Below are 27,112 nucleotides of genomic sequence, written 5' to 3'. Positions count from 1 at the left end.
TGAGGAATGATGGACTAGCTGGGGGAGGGGCCAGGCACGGAACGTGTCTCAATTAAGATGCGGGGGCTTTTAACACCACTTGTTTTGGTTACAAAAGGGGAAACAATTAGTTTCATTTCCCTGACGTGGGAACACGGGGAGTTGGGCTGGGTTTTGAACCAGTTTAACTAAAGGGATTTTAAAATGCACCTTTTGTGAAACCAGCACAACCTGATCCCAGAACAAAGCCAAAGTCTGTGGACGTGCTGAGCAGTTTTGGCCAGGAACAGCCATGTTGTGAAGGGCTGGCTCGGCACTCAAGGCATTGCCATGGTTCCTGAAAATTTAGATTTCATTCCTGACTCGACCACAGACTCCCGGTGTGACCTTGGACAAGTCATAACGTCTCTTCAGCTCAGGTCGCCCAACTCTACGGAGCAGGGAGGACTGTCTCTTGCTGTGTCTGTGCAGCGCCCGGCACAACGGGGCCCTGATCTCAGCTGGGGCAGGGACTGTCTCTCCCTGTCTGTCTGTGCAGCACAATGGAGCCCTGATCTCAGCACTCCCTGTCTCTATTTTTCTAGCACAATCTCCTTGTGCAGCTCTCTGAGCAGAGTGACACAGCGACCTCTGCTGGCTACATCCTGTCCCTCCAGCTCAGAGGCGTCAAACCAATTCAGAGGAGAGGGCTGGGTTCACAGAACCCTAGGATTAGACGGGACCACAAGGGTCACCCACTCTAACCCTGGGCCAAGAAGCAGGATTTGTTGTGTCTAAACCATCCAGGACAGATGGCTCCAGCCTCCTTTCGAAAACCTCCAGCGAAGGAACTTCCACCACCTCCCGAGGCGTCTGTTCCATTGCCCTGCTGTTCTCCCAGTTAGGAAGTTTTTCCTGAGATTTAATCTAGACCTGCCATGCTGGTGTTTAAACCCATTGCCTCTTGTTCTGCCTCTGTGGCAAGACAGGGCAACTTTTCTCCATCGTTTTTATGGCAGCCTTTCGAGTATTTGAAGACTGCTCTCAGATGCCCCCTTATATCGTCCTTTCCAAACTAAACATACCCAGTTCTGTCAGCCTTTGCTCACAGGGCTGGTGTTCCATCCCTGGGGTCATCTTTGTCGCTCGCCTCTGGATCCCTTCCAGTTTCTCTACATCCTTTCTATACATCGGTAACCCAAACTGGACACAGTCCTCCAGCTGCCACTGTGCTGTCTTGGCCTGACCCCTTTTCCCCACCCCTCTTCTTATGGGACTTCCCACTATGTGGACCTACGCTCTGAGACCCCCTGAGCATGGCCCTGAAGACACACACAGAGATTCTCTTACCTCAGTGCCCACTGAATCTTCCCCCCGGGCATCCCACCAGTGGGAGGCTTTTAAACTCCGATTCCAACCTCTGACGCTTCCCAAAGTCCTTTGGCCTCTGAGCCCATCGCTCTCTGTCCTGCTTCCACCGGTGACATTGCAAATCACTTTAGCAATCCGCTGCAGGGGTGGCTCTAGGAATCCGGCCGCCCCAAGCAGGGCGGCACGCCGCAGGGGGCGCACTGCCGGTCGCCGGTTCCGTGGCTCCGGGGGATCTCTCGCAGCTGTGCCTGCGGAGGGTCCACTGGTCCAGCGGCTCTGGCGGACCTTCTGCAGGCATGACTGCGGAAGGTCCGCCGGAGCTGCCTGCCGCCCTGCCGGCAAAATGCCGCCCCACACGCGCGCTGGGGTCTAGAGCTGGCCCTGATCCGCTGAGACTCCATCCCCTGCAAACTTCCTCCTGCAGACAAAGCATAGACTACTCTGAGGCAGGGTGGCAGCTAATTGCAGAGGGATGAAAGTAGAGACAGCCAGTCCCAGTCCCATCCAATACACGTGTCCTGCAGGACCCAATAACTGAGTCCCTGATACATGCAGCTCCTCCTCTCTTCTGCTCAGACTGCCTACTATCCCTCCCCACAAACTCACACCTCATGCAGCCTGTTGGTTGCCACAATGAGCTGCTGTAGCTGGGGGTAGAAGGGAAGTAGCGGAGGTTGAAGAGGGAGCTGATGCAGCATAGACGGGGTGGAATCATTTCACGGATAATTAATTTGCTTTTCCCAGCCGATCCTTGCAGGAAGTTGTGCAATTTTTGGCCACTTCAGCCCTAGGGCAAGGATGACTTTTTGCCACCACAATTTTCTGATGGAAATTTGGATTTTCAGATAATGAGGTTTTGGTTTTTTTTAAATGGAAAGTTTTTAGTTTCCCTGAAAAGCTTTGACTATTCAGTAGAAACAGGTTTCAGCTAAATTTTATTGTATTTTATATTTTTGGTTTACAGATGTTTTTGGCCCCCAAAAATAACATTCAAGTAAAATCCAGTTTTCGGTTGCCAATCTGAAAATAACACATTTTTTTTTCCTGTATTTCACAAAAAGTCAATTTTTCCCTTGAAAATTTTAATGAGAATTTTCCCCAGGACAGGAAAGATTTCCTGCTAGCTCTAACCACAAGCTAAAGGCTGTATGTGTAAGAATTAAATCAAATCATTTGATAGTTCTCAACACTGATTATTCTCACAATTCAGTCACACGCATCCCAATATTTGGTGCTTTTCTAAAAGCCCCAGCTCCTGGATTCAAGTGATTACATAAGAATCTAAGCATCTGGGAGCCAGACCGGGCTGTGGAACAAAGTCCGGCAGGATCTAAGAGCTACCCAAGGCTCAGCACTGTAATCAAGATGTCATAGGTCTCCTCCCCCACTTGGAGCTGTTGGGTTCCAAGATGGGGACCTGCATGGACTTCTTTAAACTAAAATTTTAGTTTAGATCTGGTTTTTGCTGCCACCAGTTACGTTTTAAGTGAGTAACACACTGCCTGTTCCCTCAAACTTTCCCTGGGAAACACAGATTTAGTTGTCTTGAATTTTACCAGAGAGAGAAACAGCCAGTTCCCCTCCCCCCCTTCCCTCTCTCCAGCCTGCTGCGGAGAGATACACACCGAGTCAAATCCTTGACTCAACACAAAGAGGGACTTATCTCCCCGTCCCCTTCCCTAGTCCTTGGGAAAAATACCTTGATTTAAACTCCTTGAATTTTTACACACAGGGAAGCAGCCCACTTCCCCCTCCCTCTCTCCTAGCCACTCTGGAGAGATACACACTGATTCAACTCTGTGAATCACCCTCAGGAGGAACTCACTCTTCCCCCTCCCCTTCCCTTGAATCTCCACAAGAGAAGGAATTAACCAAGTTCAAAGAAAAGAATTTATTAAAAGAACAAAAAAATAAAGTACACTATCTTTGTCATACCAGGATGCAAAAATACAGGGTCTAACTTATAAAAACTGGAGAGACTTCCCCTCCCTCCTCCTCAGCATAATCAAAGTAACAGCAAACAGGAATAAAGAATTTTCTACAGCAAACACACAATTGCAAATGTAGAAATCAAATTATAAGACTAATTTGCCTTTTTAATTAATACTCAGTATTGGATAGTAGGAACTACTCCAGGAGAACTTGGAGACATGTCTGGCCTCTCTTAGATCCAAAGAGAGCACACAGAGCAAACAAGGAACACAGACAAAGGCTTCCCTCCACAGAGATTTGAAATTATCCTGTCCCTTGATTGGTCCTCTGGTCAGGTGTTTCTCAGGTTACTGAGCTTGTTAACCCTTTCCAGGTAAAAGAGACCTTAACCCTGATCTGTTTATTTATGACACAAGAACACCCCACTCCCAAGCACTGCCCTCCTTCCATAAATGAGCCAGTTTCCCCCAAGCCCATTCGTACAGGTATTATTCCCCCTCTTCCATCAGGTCACACAACTTCCGAATGTGAGCACCCAAAGCATCCCTGACTTCTGCTGCCCGGGTGCAACCAGCCCCCCGCAGTGGTAGCTGCACTTTCTGGCTGAGGGAATTGAGCCAGCATCCCCTCGCTGTCATAGATCCATTCAGGGGGAAATGGCTCATCTCTGGCTTCATACAGACCGTGATGAGCACAGCGAGCCACAGTGATGCGGACAGCATTGATGACGCTGGCACCGAAACAGGTCTGTCAACATCTCCACCAGCATTTTAATCTGCCAAAAGCACATCCAACAACCATTTGGCACTTGATGAGAGTGTAATAAAACCTCAGGGCCTCTGAAATCCAGGTGCGGTTTCATAAACCAAGGCAGGGTCCCCCAGAATAACAGTGGGGACAGTAACACTACTTATGTCAATATCAGGGGCGGCTCTAGCCATTTCGCCGCCCCAAGCACGGCGGCATGCTGCGGGGGGCGCTCTGTTAGTCGCCGGTCCCGCGGCTCCGGTGGACCTTCCGCAGACGTGCCTGTGGATGCTCCACCGAAGCCACGGGACCAGCGGACCCTCCGCAGGGACGCCTGCGGGAGGTCCACCAGAGCCCCCTTCCGCCCTCCCAGCGACCAGCAGAGCGCCCCCCCGCAGCATGCCGCCCCAGCACGTGCTTGGCGTGCTGGGGCCTGGAGCCGCCCCTGGTCAATATCATTTGAGGAAATAGCATCCCAGCCTGTCCATGAATGTAGAGTCCCGAGCAGTGAAAAACTCTGGTATCGTGGACTTTTCCTGCGCAGCCCAGACTGACAGTCATAAATTGGCCTCTGTGGTCCATGAGGGCCTGCAATGGGCACGTGAGTCCTGTCAATAGCACCACCAGTTGGAAACCCTATTCTCGCAAAGGTAGCAATTACCGCTGGAAAATCTTTAATGCCTGCCACCTTGGGGTAAACCACATGCCTGACTGCCTCAGTTACCTCCACCTCCACTCTACCCACAGTTGACTTTCCATCCCCAAACTGGTTGGCAGTGGACCCGGAGCAGCTTCCAGATAGCTATAGCAGCCCGCTTCTGGACTGACAAGGGGGACCTCAGTTGGGTCTCTTTACGCTGGAGGGTCAGGGTAAGCCGCTCACAAAGCTCCCAAAATGTTGCTTTCTTCATGCGAAAGTTCTGGACACACTGCTGGTCATCCCAGGTCTGCATGACAAAGTGTTCCCACCAGTCTCTGCTTGTGGCACTGCGCCAGAAACGCCAGTCTACATAGAGGGCATCAGTGGCCATGCGAATTATACTGAGCAACAGCTGCCAGTGTGAGTCTGCGATGCCAGGGTACTCCTCCTCTGCCGCCTCCTACAGATCCACCGCGAAATCCCTAAAGTTAGTGTCCCGGATGGGTATACAGGCCCCTAAGATACACCCTATGGCTGGTGCTGTAAAAGTGACGTCTAGTTAACTCCATAAACCATCACAGAGCCACCAGCTGAAACCTGATTGCCTTCTACAGGCTTGTGTAACCTATGAAAAGGCACCATGTGGCAATGCTAACCAATCAAAAATCTCCAGCATGCATTTGGCCATCCTTAGCATGTATTTGTTTCATGTGGCTTTAGCACCTTTTAGGATAATACTGTGTAGTCCACAGGACTGAATGCCTCAAATTATTTACAGTGATTGCCCTTTAAGAGCCTCTGTCCTCCTGAGGCTCCTTTGCAGACATCTCTCAGGCTGCACTGTGATAATCCCCCAAAACACCACCACTCATTAGAATCTCTCGCTCTGCATTGCTCTCTCACTGACCCGTGGCACTGCAGGGACAGAAGCAGAAGAGGAGTGAACATTATAAAGCACCAGCCCCTCGTTACTACTGTCGAAGGCACTTGGAATGCAAGCTCTTTGTGGTCTGGACTGTCTGTACAGCACGTTGCAGAATGGAGCTGAAGTCTTTAGACACTACTGCAATACAAAGAAGGAATCCCCCAAAATAAAGAATCCTTGTCTGGAGGAGTTTACAAGCTCCGAAAAAGGCAGAGATAGCAGATGCAATGGGTTAGCTTAGAGCTTTGTGCATGTTGAAACCCAGAGCTGAGACGGTGTTGCATTAAAGGGGGTTAGTCCTTCGGGCCATGTAGAGGCAGTGGGTTGTCAACAGGGATCTGCAAAGACAATGTTCAGTCCAAAAGCACCCGGAGAGGTAGAGCGTTTTAGTGCAAATGCTGCAGCAGGAGCTGGTTAGAAAAGGAAAAGCCATTTTGTGAAAATGTCAGTGGTGTTCTCATTTTTCACATAACAGGGCAATTGTGTCATTTGTTGTGCTTTAAAAAAAAAAGTTGCTGTCCAATAACTGCAGAAAAAGGCAATAGGATTTCAGCCATTTCTGGAAGGAAAAAAAGCCAACAGTGAGGGGAGACAAGAAGGGGATGGGGGAAAGAGAGAAGGAAAAGCAAGAAAAAAAGGAATGGGGGGGAAAGAGAGGGGCAACCTGCCCTTTCCCCCAAACAATGAAATTAATTTTCATTAGTTTCCAGGTTTTGTTAAAAATTTCCGCTTTGAAAAAAGGCCCCATTTTGGGGAATTAAAAACAATCAAGCAAACATGGTTTGAAATTTGCATTGATCCTTTAGGTGAGTTTCTGCGTTGAGTCCTCTCCTGCAGCGTTTGGATTCCCTCTGGCGTACACATCTGGCTGGCTGCAGATGAAGCGTCTCTCCGAGTAGCACTGGGAGCAGCTGACACCAGGATTGTTCAGGTAGGCACAAGACCCGTCCCCTCCGATCTGAAACCTGCCAAGAATGGGGATTGGAAAAGAAGCCAGCTGCCACAAAGGGCACCGCAAACACCCACGGGACACCGCACAACTTGCGGTGTTTGAGCCTTTCAATGCATGGGGTCTTTTCAATTCACCCATGGCAGCACGCCTGCCTCTTCCTTTCCTTGTTCTTCTGATGCCCTCCTCTTCCGACCCCCTCAAACCACCCTATATCTTGTCCTCTGCCACTCCTAGCTACAAGCCAGACTTCCCAGATTTGCTATGCAAAGTTCCACCTCCAGGAATCAAACTGCCTTGCCCTGTGTAGCGGACTCACTCCCCACTGTGGTGAGTGTCATCAGCATGTGTGGAGCTAAGGGGTAGATCCCTGTCTGTAAAGTCAAGAGAAAGAAAAGGACGCACCACTTATTGAATTCAGTCCCATTGGTCCATTTCCAGGGCTGGCCAGGGGAGTCCCTCCGCAGGCCGATCCAGTAGAGTGGGGGCTCTTTATAGCGCAGCATGAACTCCTAGAGGAAGCAGCACAAAATGTAAAAAGCTCAGGTTAGTTTTGCAAGAGACATTTTCATAGATTCTAAATCCTGAAGAGACCGCGGTGATCGTCTAGTCTGGCCTGCGTAATACAGGCCACAGAACTGCCTCCATGTGATTCCTGTTAGAACTAGAAAAACATCCAATCTTCATTTAACGCCTGCCAGTGATGGAGACTCCACCCTGACCCTGGGTTTTAACAGGGAGGGTAATTAACCACTGGAACTTACTAGAGACATGGCGGATGCTTCATCACAGTGGGTCTCTAAATCAAGACTGGATGTTTCTTTCTAAAAAGATTTGTTCTCTAATTCAACCTCAAGTTACGGGCTGGATGCGGGAATCATTGGATGGGGTTCCCCAGCCTGGGTTTACAGCCGATCAAACTAGAGGTCATCATGGTCCCTTCTGGCCTTACCATTTATGAAAGACTAGATCGCACGAACACACCCTCTTTGCCATAGAAGACCTCATTCTCGGAGCCCTGTCCTTCTTCTCTGGGGGGTCTCTACCATCTGCCTTTGATTTGCCAGGGGCTGCTCCCTGGTCTATGACTCAAACATGTTTTCTTAGAGTGATCACCTGGCCCAACTCTAGGCTGAAATTTCCTCCTGCTTATCAAAGAAGTTTATTTGGTGGTACTTGTTTGGAGGGGGGTAGCTAAAAAGAGGGCAAAACAGAGCTTTGACTATAACCATAACTATGGAAATAGCCATCATGCACTTAGGCCTGGTCTACACTAAAGGGGGTGGGGTTGAACTAAGGTACGCAAGTTCAGCTACGTGAACAGCGTAGCTGAACTCGAACTACCTTAGTTTGAAATACTCACCCGTCCAGACGCCACGGGATCAAAGTCCGCGGCTCCCCATCGACTCCGCCACTGCCGTTCGCGGTGGAGGAGTTCCGGAGTCGACGGGAGCGCGTTCGGAGTTCGACATATCGCGTCTAGATGAGACGCGATATGTCGAACTCTGAGAAGTCGAACGCTACCCGCCAACCCGGGCGGGTAGTATGGACGAGCCCTCAGATTGTAAGCTTTGTGGGGTAGGGACCGTGTGTTTGCTGTGTGTATGTAGAGTAGCTAGCACAATGGGGTCCTGATCCCTTATTGGGGTCTCAAGATACTACCTTGGTACAAATAATAAACTATTGTAGATTCAGAGAGATATCAGGCTGGAAGGGACCTTGAGAGCCTTCTAGTCCAGCCCCCTGCACTGAGGCAGGGCCAAGTAAACCTAGACAGTCCCTGACGGGTGTTTGTCCAACCTGTTCTGAAAAACCTCCAGTGACGGGGATTCTACAACCTCCCCTGGAAGCCTGTTCCAGAGCTGACCTACTCTCAGAGTTAGAAAGTTTTTCCTAATGTCTAAGCTGAACCTCCCGTGTTGCAGACTGAGCCCATTATGACTTGTCCTGCCTTCAGTGGCCATGGAGACCAATTGATTTATAAGAGTAGAGGTATGAAGTCACTAGCCAAGCTCCATAACCTACAGTGGTCTGTAGGGAGACTTGCTGGTGTTCTGCAGACAGCTAGCTGGCCACGGTGAAGAACCTGGCAGACTGGAGAATGAAGGGAGGGGGAGCAGGAGCCGGCTTCCCTGGGAGTGGGAGGAGATGTGTTGACCAGACACTTTCTGTTAATCATTTCTGTAGAGTATGTCACCGCTTGAGAACCACCCCCACCCCCAGGGCACAACATTTCCAGAAGTGGGATCAATTTCCTACCACAGCCATTTAGTCTGACCTCGAACCCAGGATTCTCCTTGATCTAGTAGAGAGGGGCTCTGGCACAGCAAACCCTATCGGTGTCCTGAGTCACAATTGGGACAAATGTGTCTCTCTTACCAGGTCTTGCTTGGAGTCAATCACCGCCAAGGAGGCACCCAGGGAAGAGCAGTTATTCTGGCTAGCGCTCCAGCTCCCTTCACTCCCTGAGAAGTAATAGCATTTCCCTTGGTACCCGACCCAGCCATCAGGGCAAGCAGCAGTGACATAGGACGGACAGCGGGACATCTTGGCTGAAAGCAAGCAGGTAACAGTGTTGAGAGATCGACAGCATCCCTGCTTGGGACCTAGAGGGAGGAGTTTGGAGGCAGCTCCAGGAATTCAGTCTCTGAGCACATGGAAGTACAAGCTGGAGCTCGGGTGAATAAAAATGGAGCCTCTCGAGTTATTACCCACAATGCACTGCCGGGAACACCCACTGTCTCTGAGTGGCAATGAGAGAGGGAATAAGCCACTCCCTGATACAAGGGAAGAGAGAATTCCCTGCTCTGTGGCACTAAAGCCCCGCAGATACAGGTTTCACAGTCTCAGGACGGCTGTAATTTACCCTCTGCTCCTGTGACCTCCTATGAGCCCAGACAGGGCTGGCTCCAGGGGTTTTGCTGCCCCAAGCAGCCCAAAAAAAAAAAAAGCCGCCATGATCACGATCTGCGGCAATTCAGCAGGAGGTCCTTCACTCGGAGCGGGAGTGAGGGACCCTCTGCTGAATTGCTGCTGAATACCTGAAAGTGCCGCCCCCCTCCAGAGTTGCCGCCCCAAGCACCTGCTTGATAAGCTGGTGCCTGGAGCCGGCCCCGAGCCCAGAGAATAGCTGTAATGTACCCCTCTAGCTAAGCCCCGATCCATCCCCTATGCGGCAGGCTGGGAGCAGGGCCCTTTCACCAGCTCCAGCCCAACTGGGAGGGCCCCCTGCATGGGGGAATGTATTCCCAGGGGGCTATATCCTGCCTTGTTAAGCCCCCTTTCTGCTGCCAAAGTGGCACACAAGGTGCTGAGTGGGACTGAGAATCAGCGCCGGCGACCAGGTTAGCCAGGTCTCTTCACTCACCCGCCAGCCAGATGATGGTGGCGACCAAAGCTGTGATAACGACAGTAACGGTGATTGGGATCCATTTATCTTTAATGCACTTTAGGCTGAAATCTGAAAAATAACAGGAACACAAAGGGCGATGATCAGCATGGAGAGCGAACACACCCACTGTTATTGCTGTTGTCACCTGAGGGTGGCAATGGTTTGCAAAATTCCTCCTGCAGACAAAGCATAGAACACACCATTTCTTTGGGGCGAGGTCGATGTGTCCCTGTGCGTTTGCCCAGCTTCCAGCACCACTGGATACTTATGAAAGAAATGATATTAATCGTGAATTAAGACATGCTGAAAAGTGCTGTGTTTTGTTCTGTAGCTTGTTCCAGCTGGCAGTCGAAACTGGCAATGGAATCTGGTGCTTCTTTGATGCAATCTGGTTTATTTACATGGAATGTCTAACATCCTGCTTCTCCAAATGCAGGAGACACCCAAAACAATAGGAGCAGTTCATAGGCGCTGACTCCATGGGTGCTCCGGGGCTGGAGCACCCACGGGGAAAAATTAGCGGGTGCTCTGCACCCACCGGCAGCCAAGCTCCTCTAACCCCCCGCCCCACCTCCTCCTCCTCACCTGAGCACGCTGTGTCCCCACTCCTCCGCCTACCTCCCAGTGCTTCCCGGCCACCGCCAAACAGCTGTTTGGCAGCATTAGCATGCTCCAGAAGGGAGGGGGAGGAGTGGGAATGTGGTTTATTCAGGGGAGGAGGCGGGGCCAGGGCAGGAATTTGGGGAAAGAGTCGGAATATTGGCAGGGAGGTGGCAGAGTTGGGGCAGGGACTTTGAGGAAGGGGTTGGAATGGGGGTGGGAAGAGGTGGGGAAGGGGAGGGGCCTCATGGAAGGGGTGGAGTGGGGGTGGGGCTAGGGCAGAGAGGGGGGTCGAGCACCCATGGAAAAGAGAGGAAGTTGGTGCCTATGGAGCAGTTTCTTTCTTTCCCGAACCCACATGGCTGCAGGGAGGGGTGGGGCAGTATGAGGTTAAAATATGGTGCCCCCAAATAGGGTTCCCCTGCAGTTCTGGGGTGCTGGGAAACCCAAAGTCACGATGTAAAGTTTTCCAATGTAAGCTAAACCGATACATGCCTGGTTTTCAACCAAAAAGGGAGCATCCGCATAGGGGTTTGCACTGGTCTAACTAAAATGAGTTTTCAGCCATGCCGTTAGTTTAGCCGGGGCAATTTTTTTCAGTACACCAAGCCTCCTTTGTCCATCATAAGAAAACCACAATATTTTTCTCCTCCACAAGCCACACTAAAGGATCCAGGACAAAAATAACTACTTACTATTGTGTCTTCTCTGATGTTCTGCTCTTCCCATGTCAATCAGCATCGAGTCTGGCCTGCCACTACCTACCAGGAGCAAAGGCAGGTTGACTGTGTCATGTTCCCTTCCCCTCTAATCTGAGATGCATCACACAGGGCAGGAAACAGAAGCTATGCAAGGCAACCAAGGCCCCACCCAACTCCTTCCCCATCTGTGTCTAATTCTTCCAGCCAAAGATTGTATCCATGGTCATTGCTTCCCTGCCCCTCTGCATATTCATGTGCCTCATGGTCCCCACATCTCCTCTTACTTGCTCAGGTGGTGACAACCCAGCCTTTGCCAATGGGAAGGTTCCAAGGGCCGAGAGAGAGAGAGAGAGAGAGAGACAGACAGACAGACAGACAGACAGACAGCAGTACAGCAGTACAGCAAGTATGAGGTCCCCTCTAGTGGTTGGTCCACATAGAAGATGACAGCCTACCACTGCTGCCAGCTAATGGAGTCACTCCTGGAGCTTAAGTGGTAGAGTCCCCTGCTTTTAGGGTCAGATCAGAAAGCCAATTAAAGTCAATTGAAAGACTCCTGCTGACTTCAATGGGCTTTGATTTGGGCCCTTTACTTTGGCGAGCATGATACCGTGTCCATGAGATACTATTGTTTCTGCAATGGAAATCATGTCTCAATAACCTTAGAATTTTTTGAACATGTCATTAAAGTAGTGGGTAAAGGTGAGCCAGTTGATGTAGCTGATTTAGATGTGCAAAAGGCCTTTGACAAGGTTCTGCACAAGAGGTGACTGAAGAAGTTAAGGAGTCATGGGGCGAGAGACAAAGTACTGTCATGGATCAAAGACTGGCCAGGAGACCGAAAGCAGAGAGTCAAATTAAACAGTCAGTTTTCCTCATGGGAAAAGGTTAGCAGCAAGAGCTATAAAGATTCTACACTAGGCCCTGTGTTGTTTAATATTCATTTACTAATGATCTGGAAAGGAGGGATGAGCCGTGAGGAGGCCAAAGTACTCAGGCAGGGGGGGGGAATAGCTCAGTGGTTTGAGGGTTAAACCCAGGGTTGTTAGCTCAATCCTTGAGGGGGCCACTTAGGGATGTGGGCAGGGGCGGCTCTACGTTTTTGGCCGCCCCAAGCAGTCATGCCCGGGAGGCGCCCCGGAGCTGCGGACCTCCCGCGGGCATGACTGCGGACGGTTCGCTGGTCCCGCGGCTCGGCTGGACCTCCCGCAGCTGCGGACGGTTCGCAGGTCCCGCGGCTCCGCTGGAGCTGCCACAGTCATGCCTGCGGGAGGTCCAGCCGAGCCGCGGGACCAGCGAACCGTCCGCAGTCATGCCTGCGGGAGGTCCACTGGAGCCGCGGGAGGAGCGCCCCCTCCGCAGTCATGCCTGCGGCAGGTCCGGTCGTCCCGGGGCTCCGGTGGACCTCCCGCAGGCATGACTGCGGCAGGTCCGCCAGCCCAGCCTGCCGCCCCCCCGGGAAAGGGCCGCCCCACGCGCGTGCTTGCCGCGCTGGGGTCTAGAGCCGGCCCTGGATGTGGGGCAAAATCAGTACTTGGTCCTGCTAGTGACAGTAGGGGGCTGGGCTCAATGACCTTTTGGGGTCCCTTCCAGGTTTATGAGATAGGTATATCTCCATATATTAGCACTAGGAACAAAAGGACTATAAGAACTTCAGAGAGACCTGAAATTCTTGGTGAATGGGCAACAGGGCTGGCAAAATTAATTAACTGTTGATCAATGAAAAGTGATGCACCTTGCAGGGAAACATTTAAAAACTACGGTTTCACCGCACGGAGTTCTAAATGAACGGTATGAACTCAGGAAAAGGGCCTGAATGTCATTGTAGACAGCCCAACTGAGAGTTCTGCTCGGTGTGCAGCTGTGGTCAAGAAGGCTAGCAAGACGTGAGGATGCATGCGCGGGCAACATCTTTGTTACTTGGCCTGTCTAGTACTAGAGGGGGTCCAGGGAAGGGTAACAGGACCGATCAATGGCCTGGAAAAACACTCTCCTATGAGAAGAGATTGAAAAGACAGAGACTGAATTCCTTAGGGGAGGAGCTGACTAAGGGGGGATAAGATAAAAGTCTATAAATAAAGAAAAGCCTGGACAGATTAGATTTTTTATCAGCCAATGTCAATAAACGTCAATTTCACCTTATGCACATAAACGGATGAAAAAAATATTTCCATCAATAGTAGACAAAATGTACAGCTAGGCCAAGGAACAAACATGTTGCCTGAGAACTGATCAGAGCTCCATTTCAGACTATTTACTTTATGTATTTGGACACGATGCTGACAATTTGTGTTACAAAGCTTCGACTATCTGAATCTCAACACTACTGTAATTGTCTGACCCTCACCACCAGACCCACCCCTTCTTTTCCCACAAATGTGAAAATATAAATCAATAAAAATGGGAGAAAATGCTTAAAATACATAAATTTTGTGCAACTTAAATGTTAAATGCTTAAAAATGGGGGGAGGGAAGAGACCTTTAAAATGAGCATCAATGTTATCCATCAAATTCACATATAAAAAAATAAAAATCCAATTCTGCCAAGCCTAGCTATAAAAAATGAAGCTCTGTATGCCCCCCATTTCCTCTCAAGGGGGTCCCCTCATTCTGCCCCCATGCCAGGGCTTCTGTGCATCCCCCTCCCCACATACCAGCACCCCACAACGTCCCATCCCCCCACAGGGCTCTGTGCTCCCCCTCCCCCCAGACACACTCGTTTCTTTACCTCTGGGCGATCAGTCACCCAAGGTGCCAACCTACCAAGCTCCCCGGGGACAGGCCAGAGCTGAGCTGGGGGGTGACGCTGGAAGGTGCTGCCAGCACCCGGCTCTTTGCTCCCCAGCCCAACCCCGCCCTCCTGCAGCCGATCAGCTGCAGCTCCCCAGAGTCAGCCTGACCCAGAGAAACGCCCCTGAGCCGAGCGCTGCCCCCTGCTGGGCTGGGCCAATTCACCGCCCTGAACGCGCCTCTTCCCCTCCCTCGATCCGCTCCCCCAGGGTCCAACCCCCAGTCCCCCCCCCGGGTGTTCCCCCCCCACCCCTGGGGGCTTGAAGGGGGTTTTCCCTCTTCTGCCTCCAGCAACCACATCCCTTTAAGAAATCCACTAACCCCTCCCCCGGACACAAGGCACCGCTTACCCTGAGCCCAAGCAGCTGCAGCGAGTTAAATGCATCGCACCTGCTCCGAGCAGTGAGATCATCTGTAGGATACAGAGATTGACACAATGAAGCATTTCAGCCCCTCCTGCCTTTTTTCTCCTGAGCCTGCCCACTCCTTCTCCCGTTGGCTGTTCGGGATGGCGGGGGCGTTTGGGGCAGCAGGAGAGATGAATGGATAGAATTGATAATGAACTCTATTATCTTCCTTGTCTCCGCTAGCCCTGCTGGGAAGCTGCTAAGCGCTGGAATAAATTGCCTAGGGAGGTTTCATTTTCCCTGGGAATTTATCAGTGTTTGTTACCACAGCAAAAAAACAGGTGAAAAATCAGGGCAAAAAACAATTAATAATTTTTCTGGGTAAATATCAGGATTTGTTTTGGTGGACGGAAAGACGGGGGGGAAAATATTCCAGAGATTCATAGATTCATAGACTCTAGGGCTGGAAGGGGCCTCGAGAGGTCATCGAGTCCAGTCCCCTCACGGCAGGACCAAATACTGTCTAGACTAGTGGTCCCCAACCTTTTTGGCGGCGACGCCTCTTGATGACACCGCTTGCCGCTGACATTTCGGCGGGTGCTCCACCGGGGTCCAGGACGCGGGCGCGTTTAGATGCCCCCGCAGGCGCCATGGTGCCCATGGGCACCGCGTTGGGGACCCCTGGTCTAGACCATTCCTGATAGACATTTATCTATCCTTCTCTTAAATATCTCCAGAGATGGAGATTCCACAACCTCCCTAGACAATTTATTCCAGTGCTTAACCACGCTGACAGTTTGTAAGTTTTTCCTAATGTCCAACCTAAACCTCCCTTGCTACAATTTAAGCCCATTGCTTCTCGTTCTATCCTTAGAGGCTAAGGTGAACAAGTTTTCTCCCTCCTCCTGATGACACCCTTTTAGATACCTGAAAACTGCTATCATGTCCCCTCTCAGTCTTCTCTTTTCCAAACTAAACAAACCCAATTCTTTCAGCCTTCCTTTGTAGGTCATGTTCTCTAGACCTTTCATCATTCTTGTTGCTCTTCTCTGGACCCTCTCCAATTTCTCCACATCTTTCTTGAAATGCGGTGCCCAGAACCGGACACAATACTTCAGCTGAGGCCTAACCAGCGCAGAGTAGAGCGGAAGAATGACTTCTCGTGTCTTGCTCACAGCACTCCTGTTCATGCATCCCAGAATCACGTTTGCTTTTTTTGCAACAGCATCACACTGTTGACTCATATTTAGCTTGTGGTCCACTATAACCCCTAGATCCCTTTCTGCCGTACTCCTTCCTAGACAGTCTCTTCCCATTCTGTATGTGTGAAAGATTAATGCTTTGAATTCTGTTCATCAATGTGGTTTGCTGCAGGACTAAAAGGGATCTCCAAACACAAGGCCACCTCAGAGTCTAAGAAAACAACGTGTCTCTAATCCCCAAAACAACCTTTTCATTTGAACAAACAGTTACTGTTATAGATTTAGAACTATTGGCCTATAACTGTTTACATTTAATAATTGGGCCGCACCAGTTGTAGTGCCTACATTCAACTTCATCCTTTTCTCCTCTTTTTGTTGTTTTAAAACTTTTGAATATGCATGTTCTGAACCGTATTCTGAGACAGACTTTCGTTTCCTTCCCACTTTAGGGTGTCAGATCTCAAAACCGTTATCTGCTAACAGCTGGAAATGTGTCCGTGGTGGGTGTGAGATTCAGCAGTACGTTCAGAGCTTGCATTCAGGCCGGTTTGTTTATTGTGTGTATCTTCTAGACTAATACCTGGCCTGACTTCAACAGGCAGCTTTGCATATACACCCAGACTAATGTATGATCACAATGCAGAGATTGCACACAGTGTATTGTATTTTCCTCATAAAACAAGTTTTTTTTACATATATGAATGATACAAAAGTAGGGTGAAAAAATCAGAAAAAAATGGAAAATATTTTTTGTAAAACCTGGAATTTTTTGGTAAAAATCAGTTTAAACTGAACACCAAGGGGCTTAAGTGTGACTCTGAAAATTGGGTTTCTATCCCTGGCTCAGCCCCCTCCCTGCTGCGTGACCTTGGGCCCATCTCTTCCCCTCCCCCATCTTGTCTATTTGGATAATAAACTCCCCTGGGCAGGGACTGTGCTGTGTCTTTTGCTCTTTGCACAACAAAATAGTGTGTAGCATCCACACAGGCACAGGGGAGTTCCCAGTCACCGTGTTTAAGTGGGAATGTTCTTAATGTTTTCTCTGAATACTGTGTGGGTGCCTCAGTTTCCCCTGCAAAGTGCCAACTGACGGTGTTGGGGACAAAGAGATCAGGTGGCCTCCTTGTCCGGAAGAGACACAAAGGCCAGATGAGGGAGTGTCAGTTTGGAGCTGGCTGGGGAAATCGGGAGAGGCCCAGAACTTGGGTCTGGGCTCCCCACCCCACAAGATGGACCTGACTGAGGGGTCCTGTTTTCTGTACCTACAAGCTCTGTTTTAGACTGTATCCCTGTCATCTAATAAACCTTCTGTTTTACTGTCTGGCTGAGAGTCACATCTGACTGCGGAGTTGGGGTGCAGGGACCTCTGGTTGCCCCAGGACCTGCCTGGGCACACTCGCTGCGGAAAGTGCATGGTGTGGAAGGGCTGAATGCTCCGAGGTCAGACCCAGGAAGGTGTAAGCTTCTTGCCCTGCAGACAGTCTGCTCAGAGAGGAGGCTCCCCCAGAGTCCTGACTGGCTTTGTATGGAGTTGTTCCAAAGCATCCCAGCATCCCCTTCCACACCATGCGTTCCCGGAAGTCTGCACAGGCACTGACACTCCCTCCTCTGGCCTTTGTTTCTTTTCCAGGCATTAGGAGGCCACCTGATCTCTTTGTTCTCCAACACCTTCAGTTGGCACCTTGCAGGGGGGTGGCCCAGGCCATCAGTTGCCTGGAGGCAGGGTTGCAGCCATTATCTGTGCAGACGGCATCACACTGGCCCTCTAGGGCTTTACAACAATCACACCCCCTTATCCCACCATCTAGAGCCTTAAGAAATGCATTGGGGAAACTGAGGCACACAGACAGTATTCAGAGAAAACACCTGTATATGACCAGTTACATACTTTGAAGGGTGTAAAATAATCAAATATTGTGCTAAATACAATGATACTCCAAACTGACCACCAAATTTAAGTTGCATGTTTTTCCCCTCAGGTGAGGGTTCTGGGGTGGGGCTGGGGATGAGGGGTTCACAGTGCAGGAGCATGCTTGGTGCTGGGGGTGCAGGCTTTGGGATGAGGCAGGGCTGAGGATGAGGAACTTGGGGTGCATACAGGCTGCCCCAGGGCTAGGGCCAGAGAGGACTCCCCATCACCACCACTGGCAGCAGCAAGCTCCAGGGGAGGGACCCCTCCTCTGCCCCCCTACCCCCCACAGCACACACTCTGCTCCACAATCACTGCACATGCTCCCAGGGCCCCTCAGGTCCAGAAAGCTCATTCCCCTCCCCTATGATGGGTACTGGGGGTGGGGGTTGCCATTACAGGTGGCCTTCCATGCTGCCCCTCACCATAACTTCACTGTGGATGGGTGATGGGGCTGCCCCTTGCCCAGCATGGGGCAGAAGTGGGGTAGGCAGGGTGGTGGCTGGCTATGGGGCAAGGGAGCAGGGTGTCATAAAATTCATCCAAGCCCCAGCTGCTCAGGTCTAGGAAGCCTCCCTCTCCCATCCCTCCTGTGGCGGGTGGGTTGGTGGGTGCTGGGGGAGGGGGCATTGCCTTCACATGTGGCTTCCTGCCTCCCCTGTGCAGCCTGCTGCGCCTCACTGCGGGTAGGAGTCGGGGCTGGAGCTGGGGGGGAATCATAGGGTCAAACACTCACGGAAGCCCCAGCAGCTGCTAAGGTGAGTGATGTCCGTCCTCCACTCCCCTCCCCCTCTACAGCAGCAGTTAGTTAGCATTGTTCTTATGCTAATGCTGCAGCTGTAGCCTTAGGCTATGGCAGCAACAGCAAGGGAGAGAGACACTCGCTGTGCACTGTCTTTACATTCAGGCAGGGAAGCTTCGGGGGGTGGGGGGAACCTAGCTCCAAATATTGGTGGAGCAGAGCCCCTGATTATGAATATTCCTGGGGCTTTAGCCCCAAGAGCCCATATAAGTTGGCGCCATGCCCCCCCCATTTCTGTGAATGCAGAGCTGCACAGCACGGCTGAAAAAAAAAGTGCTGCTCAGCTCCCTGGACTGCAGCTGGACACCACCTTCTGGGTCCTAGTACTGGCTGAGCTCCCTTCTGCGTGCTGGGAGCCATCCTTCATCTTGTGCAACAGAGAGTTGTGGGGCGGGGGGGAAAGAGGCAGAGGGGAAGGAAGGGGATGGGATGGGGAGGAGATGGAGCAGTGGGGAAGGGGCATGGGATGGGGAAGAGAAGGGGATGGGAGAAGTGGGGACAAGGAGAAAGAGGCAGTGGGGCAGGAAGGGGATGGGAAGGGGCATGGGATGGGGAAGAGAAGGGGATGGGGGAAGCAGGGGCCCAGCATGAGGATCCCCTTGGCAGTAGCTGGGGCTCCCCTGTTAAGCAGGCCCATCCAACCCTCCCCCTGACAAGCCCCACCTAGATATTTCGCTGCCCCAAGCATAGCATCATGCGGTGGGGGGAGCTCTGCCGGTCCTGCGGCTTTGGTAGAGCTGCAGGGCCTGTGGGAGGTCCACCAGAGCCGTGGGACCAGAGGACCCTCCGCAGAAGGCGGGCTGCCTGCCACCCTCCCGGTGACCAGGAGAGCACCCCCTGCAGCATGTCGCCCCAAGCACGCGCTTGGCGTGCTGGGGCCTGGAGCCGCCCCTGCCTGCAGACTCCCATTGCCCCTGCACCTGGAACCTCCCTCTCCATCTAGATCCCCCACTGAGCTGCCTGCACCCAGACTGCCCCACACAGAACCCTCTTACCCCTGCCCAGCCAATCGCTGCCTCCCCAGTGCTACACGTGACCTTTGACTTACGTCAGTCATAGCGCTCTTCCACCGCTGCGCTCCAGCCTGGTTGGCGCTCTCTGCGCCTGCCCCGTAAGTGCCATCACGCCATTGGTCAAGGGGATGTCCAGGGGGTGAGATTTGGTGGGGTCTCTGTTCTGAGTGGCGGTGTGGTAAGGGGGCCAGGCTGGGCCAGGGGAGTTGGATACAGGCTAGAGGGTCTCGGGGGCAGTCAGGGGACGGGGGTGTTGGATAGGGCGTGGGAGTCCCAGGGGGCCTGTCAGGGGCGAGGGTGTGGCTAGTGGTCAGAGCAGTCAGGGCACAGGGGGGTTGGATAGTTGGTGGGGTCCTGGGGGGTGATTAGGGGGCAGGGGTCTCTGGAGGGGGTGGTCGGGGCAAGGAGCAGGGAGGCTTAGATAGGGGGTGGGGTCCTGGAGGGCAGTTAGGGGCAGGGTCCCAGAAGGGGGCAGTCAGGGGACAAGGAGCAGGGGAGGTTGGGGGTTCTGAGGGGGGCAGTCAGGAGGTAGGAAGTGGGAGGGAGTGGATGGGAGCAGGGCAGGGCGAGGGTGGGGCTCCCTGGGCGCACACCCTAATGAAATGTGCTCTTTGCTCCACACAGACCATCCGCTGCTACCCTGCACCTGATCAGCTGCAGCTCCTCAGAGTCAGCCTGACCCAGAGAAACGCCACCGAGCCAAGCGCTGCCCCCTGCCTGGCTGGGCCAATTCACCGCCCTGAACGCGCCTCTTCTCCTCCCTCGATCCGCTCCCCCAGGGTCCAACCCCCAGTCCCTTCCCGGGTGTTTCCCCCGCACCCCTGGGGGCTTGAAGGGGGTTTTCCCTCTTCTGCCTCCAGCAACCACATCCCTTTAAGAAATCCACTAATCCCTCCCACCCCCAAAAAAATTTCCCCTGGACACAAGGCACCGCTTACCCTGATCCCAAGCAGCTGTAGCGAGTTAAATGCATCGCACTTGCTCCGTGCAGTGAGATCATCTGTAGGACCCAGAGATTGACAAACTGCAGCATTTCAGCCTCTCTCCCATTTTCCTCCTGAGCCCTCCCACTCCTTCTCCCATTGGCTGTTCAGAATGAACCGTGTTCTGAGATAGATTTTGATTTTCATTTTCTTCCCGCTTTAGTGCGCCAAGTCACTAAAACCATTTTCTGCTGGCAGCTTGAAATGTGTTTGTGGTGGGTGCGGGTGTAGGTGTGAGATTCCGCAGTATGCTCAGACCCTCGTTTGTTTATTGTGTGTATCTTCTAGACTAACACGTGGCCTTACTTCAACAGGCAGCTTTGTATATACACCCAGACTAATGTACAATCATAACACATAGATTGCACACAACGTATTGTATTTTCCTCATAAAACAAGTTATTTTTTTAGATATTTGAATGGTACAAAAGTAGGGTGAAAATCAGAAAAAATATGGGGTTTTTCCCTCTTCTGCCTCCATCATCCACATTCCTTTAGGCAATCCCCTAAACCCTCCCACTTCCCCTGGACACAAGTCACCACTTACCCTGATCCCAAGCAGCTGCAGCAAGTTAAATGCATCGCACTTGCTCCGTGCAGTGACTGAGGCACTGCAGCATCTCAGCCCCTCCTGCTTTTATCTCCTGAGCCCGCCCACTCCTTCTCCCATTGGCTGTTCGGGATGCCGATCGGAGCGGATTGGCAGAAGGGGGGCAGCAGAGGAGGAGGGGGAGAGCTGGATGGACAGAGCTGGTGATTAGCTCTGTATGATCTTGCTGGTCTCCGCCAGCCCTGCTGGGAAGCTGCTAAGCACTGGAATAAATTGCCTAGGGAGGTTGTGCAATCTCTGTCCAACCTGCTCTTAAACATCTCCAATAACAAACACCTGTCAGGGATGGGCTAAATAATACTTGGTCCTGCCATGAGTGCAGGAGGCTGGACTAGGTGACCTCTCAAGCATGGGTGGCAAGTTTGTAGAAATTTTGGTGGTGCCCAGAACCTGCCCCCCCCAAACTCCGCCCCCACCTGACTAAGGCTCTGGGAGGGGGTTTGGCAGGGGAGGTCTGGGGTGCAGATCCTGGGCTGGAGATTAGGGTGCAGGAGAGGTGCAGGGTGCAGGCTTTGGGATGGAGTTTCGGTGCTGGGTGCAGGCTCTGGGCTGGGGCAGGGGGTGGGTGTGCAGGAGGGGGTGAAGGGAGCAGGCTTTGGGACGGAGTTTGGGGTTGGGAAGGGGTGTGTGGGAAGGGGGAGGGGTGCACCTTCTGGGGAAGGAGTTTGGGGATAGGAGGGAGTACAGGGGTGAGGGCTGTGGGGCTGAGGATGAGGGGTACATGATGCAGGAGGGGGCTCAGGGCTGGGGCAGAGGATGAGGGTGCGGGGGGATGAGGGCTCTGGCTGGGGATGAGGATTTGGGGCGTTGGGGAGGCTCAGGGTAAGGGCAGCCTGCCTTGTCATTAGTGAATGGCAGGCGCTAGGACCCTGCGGCAACAGACAGCCGTTCTGCCCAGAGCTGATCTCTGACAGCTCCAGCAGGCAGGGGAGAGGCGTGGCTGCTTTTTGTCAGGCAGGGACACTGTGCGGTGGGGGCCGGGGCCTGGGCGGGGGCCGGGGCCTGGGCGGGGGCTGGGACCTGCTCCAGGCAGGGACACGGCGGGGCGGCGGGGGAGACCCGCGGGGGCCAGGGCTCGATCCAGGCAGGGCCGGGGGAGAGACCCAGCTCCAAATATTGCTGGAGCAGGGCCCCCGGCCCTGAATATTCCTGGAGCCCGGGCACCGCACAAACAAATAACCTGCCACCCATGCCAAGGTCCCTTCCAGTCCCATGATTGTATGCTGGGTCCTCTGCAACCTTCGCGCTAAGCCAGCCCAGTTATTTTTGCATGTGGGAATTAACCCTCACAAGGCCACAGAACAGAGGGATCCTGAAAGCCACAAATGAGCTCCCAGCTGCTGTGGGAAACGGGCTAACCTGATCCAGGGGCACTGCATTAGCGGCAGCCGGTCTAGCACAGGGGTTCTCAGGACAAACTTTTGGTGGCCTCAGAATGCGGCCACCAACTCTTCCTGGTGGCCACTCTCACACTTCTTCCTAAAATACTTAATTATCTCCTCACAGGTCACTGAGTCACAGGACAACAAACACCAGATCCTGGCTGGTGTGTGTCAGTGTCGCTCCATGGGAGTCAATGGGGCCAGATCTCCTACTGCTGTGGCCACTCCTTCGCCCCAGACACCCCGCTGGTCTGAAGGAGAACTTAACCAGTTTTCCCCCGTCCAGGCTAGATTACTGGCTGGGATCAAGTGACTGCCGTGCATCTAGGCTGAGTTACATGCAATTTTACATAATTAGACTGTGGAACTCATTGCCACAGGAAGATGTCAGGGCTAAGAACTTTGCAACATTCAAAAAGGATTGGACCCTTTTATGCATAAAAAGAGCACCCAGAGTTACAATAGCTCATGCTAACAAATTGTGGCGGGGAACCTCCTGGTTCAGGGCATAGCTCAGTCTCTAACTATTAGAGACCAAGGTCTGCCCTATTATGGAGGGCAGATTAATTCACATCTCCTGCTGCACTTACATTTGCCTTTGAAGCATCGGTTACCGGCCAGAGGCAAGGTACTGGGTTAGATGGATCTTGGATCGGATCTGATCCAGCCCAACAATTCCTATAGGAACTGCCCCGAGTATAACTGATCAAGTGACTTCTGCCTGAGTCTGCAGACAGCCTGAAACAATTGCTCTGAGATACAAACTTATCTCCATTAAGTGAGATGATGCCTTAAATATTAATATTGTAAGTTATGTCATTGCTCGTTAACACCTGGGAACAAGGAGAGGGAAAATTAATGTTATGAAAATCCACATTAGCAATTCTGCTAGTGAGGAATGATGGACTAGCTGTGGGAGGGGGCAGGCACAGAGCGTGTCTCAGTTAAGTTGCGGACGCTTTTAACACCACTTGCTTTGGTTACAAAAGGGGGAACAATTAGTTTCATTTCCCTGACATGGGAACACGGGGAGTCGGGCTGGGTTTCGCACCAGTTTAAAAACGCACCTTGGGAAACCAGCACAACCCTGATCCCAGAACAAAGCCAAAGTCTCTGGATGTGTTGAGCAGTTTTGGCCAGGGGCTTGTGAAGGGCTGGTTCCGTGCTCGAGGCATTGCCATGGTACCTGAAAATTTAGATTTAATTCCTGACTCTGCCACAGACTCCCAGTGTGACCTTGGGCAAGTCATAATGTCTCTATAGCTTCTCTAAAGGGAAGGGAGGATTGCCTCTTCCTGTGTCTGTGCAGCGCCCAGCACAATGGGGCCCTGATCTCAGCTGGGACAGGGACTGTCTCTCGCTGTGTGTCTGTGCAGCGTCCGGCACAACGGGGCCTGATCTCAGTTGTGGTCTCTCTCCAGGTGCTACAGCTGTTAGTAGCCGTTCACCCCAGCAGGGTGTGCCTAGTGGGGAGCTCAGTACAGCAGAGGGCCAGATGCCAGCAGTGCAGAGAAGCCCCCGGCTCCAGCCCTGGGGGGGGTCTCCATGAACCCCCCCCCATTCCCAGTAAGCGATGGATGAATCCTTACTGTGGCTGGCAGAGATAGGGGGAGCCAGCGCCCTGAGCACCCGGACATCAGCTTATAACAAATCATCAGCGCAGCCGCTGCTAACCCAGCCCCGCAAGGCAGGCGGTTAGAGGGGAAAAGGGAACTGTTCCCACGGGAACCTCTGTCCCCGTGCCAAGTCCCTCCAGGGTCCCTTCTCCCAGGGACGATCCAGCAGCTCCTTGCTGATACTCCAGACAGAGCTCAGACTTGTGTCTGTGGTCTCACGAGGGCCTTTCTGCAGCATTCTCCTTCCACCCCACGTGCATTTGCCCCACTAGGCCCCACACCGCCTCACTGCCATCCCCATCCACAGCAATCCCTGTCTCTATTTTTCTAGCACAATCTCCTTGTGCAGCTCTCTGTACTGAGTGACGCAGCGACCTCTGCTGGCTACATCCTGTCTCTTCAGCACGGAGCCCTCAAACTCATTCAGAGGAGAGGGCTGGGTTCACTGAACCATGTGTAAGCGGGGGATGGTCCCGCTATTGTGGGGAACTTTCCTGGCTTCTGCGCTACCCCGGTGAAGTGGGCTAGCGGAAGGATGAGTCCTCGCTCCCACTTTCTTTACCCAGAGGCCTCCCTGCCCTTCAGGACTCCCCTTCCACTCTCCTGTCTGGCAGAGTCCTCGTAACCCCGACAAGGCTGGGCCCAGGATTCCGGGGAGGCTCGACCCCCAACCCTGCTGTGGTCACCCAGGACAGGGGCTAGGGTGTCCCCACTCCGGGGTGCTCTCTTTGCACTGCGCACATCCCTGACCCACTGATCACATCATACAATTTAAAGCAAATACAAGTTATTTAATTAACACTTAATTTAAAAAAAGAATAAGGAAAAATGGGAAAGGTTACAGGAAAACACATCACCCCGCTCTGTGGCAGGGAACATCACAAACAGTGTCTCTGGAACGTCAGGGCAGTTCAGTCTGTTCCTTGTAGGTCCCAGGCCTCCTTCTCCAGCCCTGGCTGTGCTGCAGGGACGCTGCGGGTTGGACACTTGCTCTGGCGGTGGCCACACGCTCTCAGGCTCTGGGTGGTAGGACCCTTCTCCCCAGCGTCGCCCCCGCCCTGTCAGGGTTACGATCCCCCTCCCAGTCTGGCCTGCAGGGCCTCTTGGCTGAGGCGTCTCCCTGCGCTGGGCCCAGTGCCCAGGGTCCCCCTCGCTCTCCCCAGCTGCTCACCGCACCCGGCTCCGGACTGCCCCAGCTTCGGCTCCACTCTGCCTTAGTGCGGCTGCTGCTGCTGCTGCTGCTCTGACTTCAGCTCCCTGGGCTGCTCCTCTGGCCTCTCTGGCTCCAGTTGCTACAGCTCTGCTCCCAGGGCAGGGCTGCTCTGCAGGCTGCTTCTGTGACTCTGCTCCCAGCTCTCACCTGCTTCCCGGGCTGCTTGTCTGGCCCCTCTGGTTGCTGCAGCTCTCCTCCCAGGGCAGGGCTGCTCTCCCTGGGCTGTGCTCTGGCTTTTTGGGCTGCAGCTCCGCTCCCATCAGCTCAGCTTGGGCCCCTGCTCTCTCCTTAGCTCGGCCCCACTCCATGTGACTCAGACAAATCCAGCTCACACGGAGGACGGGACCCCCCTGGCCTCCTGACTCCTTGATTATCCTGCCCGCCCTGTCAATCAGGCTGACCTGGAGCACTGGCCTCTCCACATTGTTCCTGGGGACTGTCAGTCTCAGGCTCCTGATTTCCCATCAACCCTTCCCTTTTTAGTGCTGGGAGCTAGCAACCAAACACCCCCACTGAATGTTAGTAAGGGGGCAACAGTCCCCTTACACATAGGGTTAGACGGGACCACAAGGATCACCCACTCTAACCCTCTGCCAAGATGCAGGATTTGTTGTATCTAAACCATCCAGAAGAGATGGCTCCAGCCTCCTGTCGAAAACCTCCAGCGAAGGAGCTTCCACCCCCTCCCGAGGCGTCTGTTCCATTGCCCTGCTGGTCTTCCAATTAGGAAGTTTTTCCTGAGATTTAATCTAGCCCTGCCATGCTGCTGTTTGAACCCACTGCCTCTTGTTCTGCCTCTGTGGCAAGACAGAGCAACTTTTCTCCATCGTTTTTATGGCAGCCTTTCAACTATTTGAAGACTGCAGTCATGTGACCCCTTTATCTCCTCTTTCCCAAACTAAACATACCCAGTTCTGTCAGCCTTTGCTCACAGAGCTTGTGTTCCATCCCTGGGGTCATCTTTGTTGCTCGCCTCTGGATCCCTTCCAAATTCTCTACATCCTTTCTATACATCGGTGACCCAAACCAGACACAGTCCTCTGGCTGCCACTGTGCTGTCTTGGCCTGACTCCTTTTCCCCACCCCTCTTCTTACGGGACCTTCCCCCTGTGTGGACCTGCGCTCTGAGACCCCTGAGCATGGCCCTGAAGACACACACAGAGATTCTCTTACCTCAGTGCCCACTGAATCTTCCCCCCGGGCATCCCACCAGTGGGAGGCTTTTAAACCCTGATCCCAACCTCTGATGCTTCCCAAAGTCCTTTGGCCTCTGAGCCCATCGCTCTCTGTCCTGCTTCCACCGGTGACATTGCAAATCACTTTAGCAATCCGCTGCAGGGGTGGCTCTAGGAATCCGGCCGCCCCAAGCAGGGCGGCACGCCGCAGGGGGCGCACTGCTGGTCGCCAGTCCCGTGACTCCGGGGGATCTCTCGCAGATGTGCCTGCGGAGGGTCCACTGGTCCAGCGGCTCAGTGACCAAAACTGGACACAGTCCTCCGGCTGCCACTGTCCTGTCTTGGCCTGACCCCTTTTCCCCACCCCTCTTCTTACGGGACCTTCCCACTGTGTGGACCTACGCTCTGACACCCCTGAGCATGGCCCTGAAGACACACACAGAGATTCTCTTACCTCAATGCCCACTGAATCTTCCCCCCCGGCATCCCACCAGTGGGAGGCTTTTAAACTCCGATTCCAACCTCTGATGCTTCCCAAAGTCCTTTTGCCTCTGAGCCCATCGTCCTGCTTCCACTGGTGACACTGCAAATCATTTTAGCAATCCGCTGAGATTCCATCCCCTGCAAACTTCCTCCTGCAGACAAAGCACAGACTGCACTGAGTCAGGCAGGCTGCTAATTGCAGAGAGATGAATGTAGGGACAGCCCCGTTCAATGCACGTGTTCTGTAGGATCCAGTTGTTGAGTCACTGATACATGCAGCTTCTCCTCTTTTCTGCTCAGACCTCCTGCCCCTTCCCAAACAAACACCTCATACAGCATGTTGGTTGCCCAGAATGAGATGCTGTGGTGGGTG

At 52.8% G+C, this 27,112-nt stretch overlaps 1 protein-coding gene and 1 long non-coding RNA gene across 4 annotated transcripts; one reads left to right on the top strand and one right to left on the bottom strand.

Annotated features, from left to right (window-relative positions):
* Positions 1-6,375: 6,375 nt before the first annotated feature.
* Positions 6,376-26,797, bottom strand: LOC123346032 (C-type lectin domain family 2 member D-like). Of its 3 annotated transcripts, none has more exons than XM_044983229.1 (7): positions 26,779-26,797; positions 14,355-14,416; positions 11,209-11,274; positions 9,890-9,982; positions 8,902-9,074; positions 6,928-7,034; positions 6,376-6,538 (listed from the first exon to the last, which is right to left on the bottom strand). In XM_044983229.1, the coding sequence occupies exons 3-7, from the start codon at positions 11,252-11,254 to the stop codon at positions 6,376-6,378; spliced, it is 582 nt and encodes a 193-aa protein (XP_044839164.1). In that variant the 5' UTR covers positions 11,255-11,274; positions 14,355-14,416; positions 26,779-26,797. The 3 variants fall into 3 exon arrangements, with proteins under 3 accessions (XP_044839164.1, XP_044839163.1, XP_044839166.1); XM_044983228.1 differs by lacking the exon at positions 26,779-26,797 and adding an exon at positions 20,808-20,860; XM_044983231.1 differs by lacking the exons at positions 14,355-14,416; positions 26,779-26,797 and having other exon boundaries at positions 11,209-11,559.
* Positions 6,379-16,604, top strand: LOC123346038. The gene is made up of 3 exons (XR_006572907.1): positions 6,379-6,504; positions 8,905-9,088; positions 16,003-16,604. It is a non-coding gene; the product is annotated as an uncharacterized LOC123346038 (long non-coding RNA).
* Positions 26,798-27,112: the final 315 nt, after the last annotated feature.

Source organism: Mauremys mutica, chromosome 12 (assembly GCF_020497125.1).
Source record: "Mauremys mutica isolate MM-2020 ecotype Southern chromosome 12, ASM2049712v1, whole genome shotgun sequence".
Lineage (NCBI taxonomy): Eukaryota > Metazoa > Chordata > Testudines > Geoemydidae > Mauremys > Mauremys mutica.
Note: the sequence above shows the minus strand (reverse complement) of the source record. Positions and strands in the feature narration are given on the sequence as shown.

What these genes read in the sequence shown, in the direction of transcription:
- LOC123346032 (XM_044983229.1), bottom strand. Translation starts at nt 11,254, where the DNA reads ATGCTGATTGACATGGGAAGAGCAGAACATCAGAGAAGACACAATA. An exon ending in ACATCAGAGAAGACACAATA is followed by an intron (nt 9,983 to 11,208) that starts GTAAGTAGTTAT and finishes GTTATTTTTCAG; the next exon opens with ATTTCAGCCTAAAGTGCATT. An exon ending in CACCATCATCTGGCTGGCGG is followed by an intron (nt 9,075 to 9,889) that starts GTGAGTGAAGAG and finishes GCTTGCTTTCAG; the next exon opens with CCAAGATGTCCCGCTGTCCG.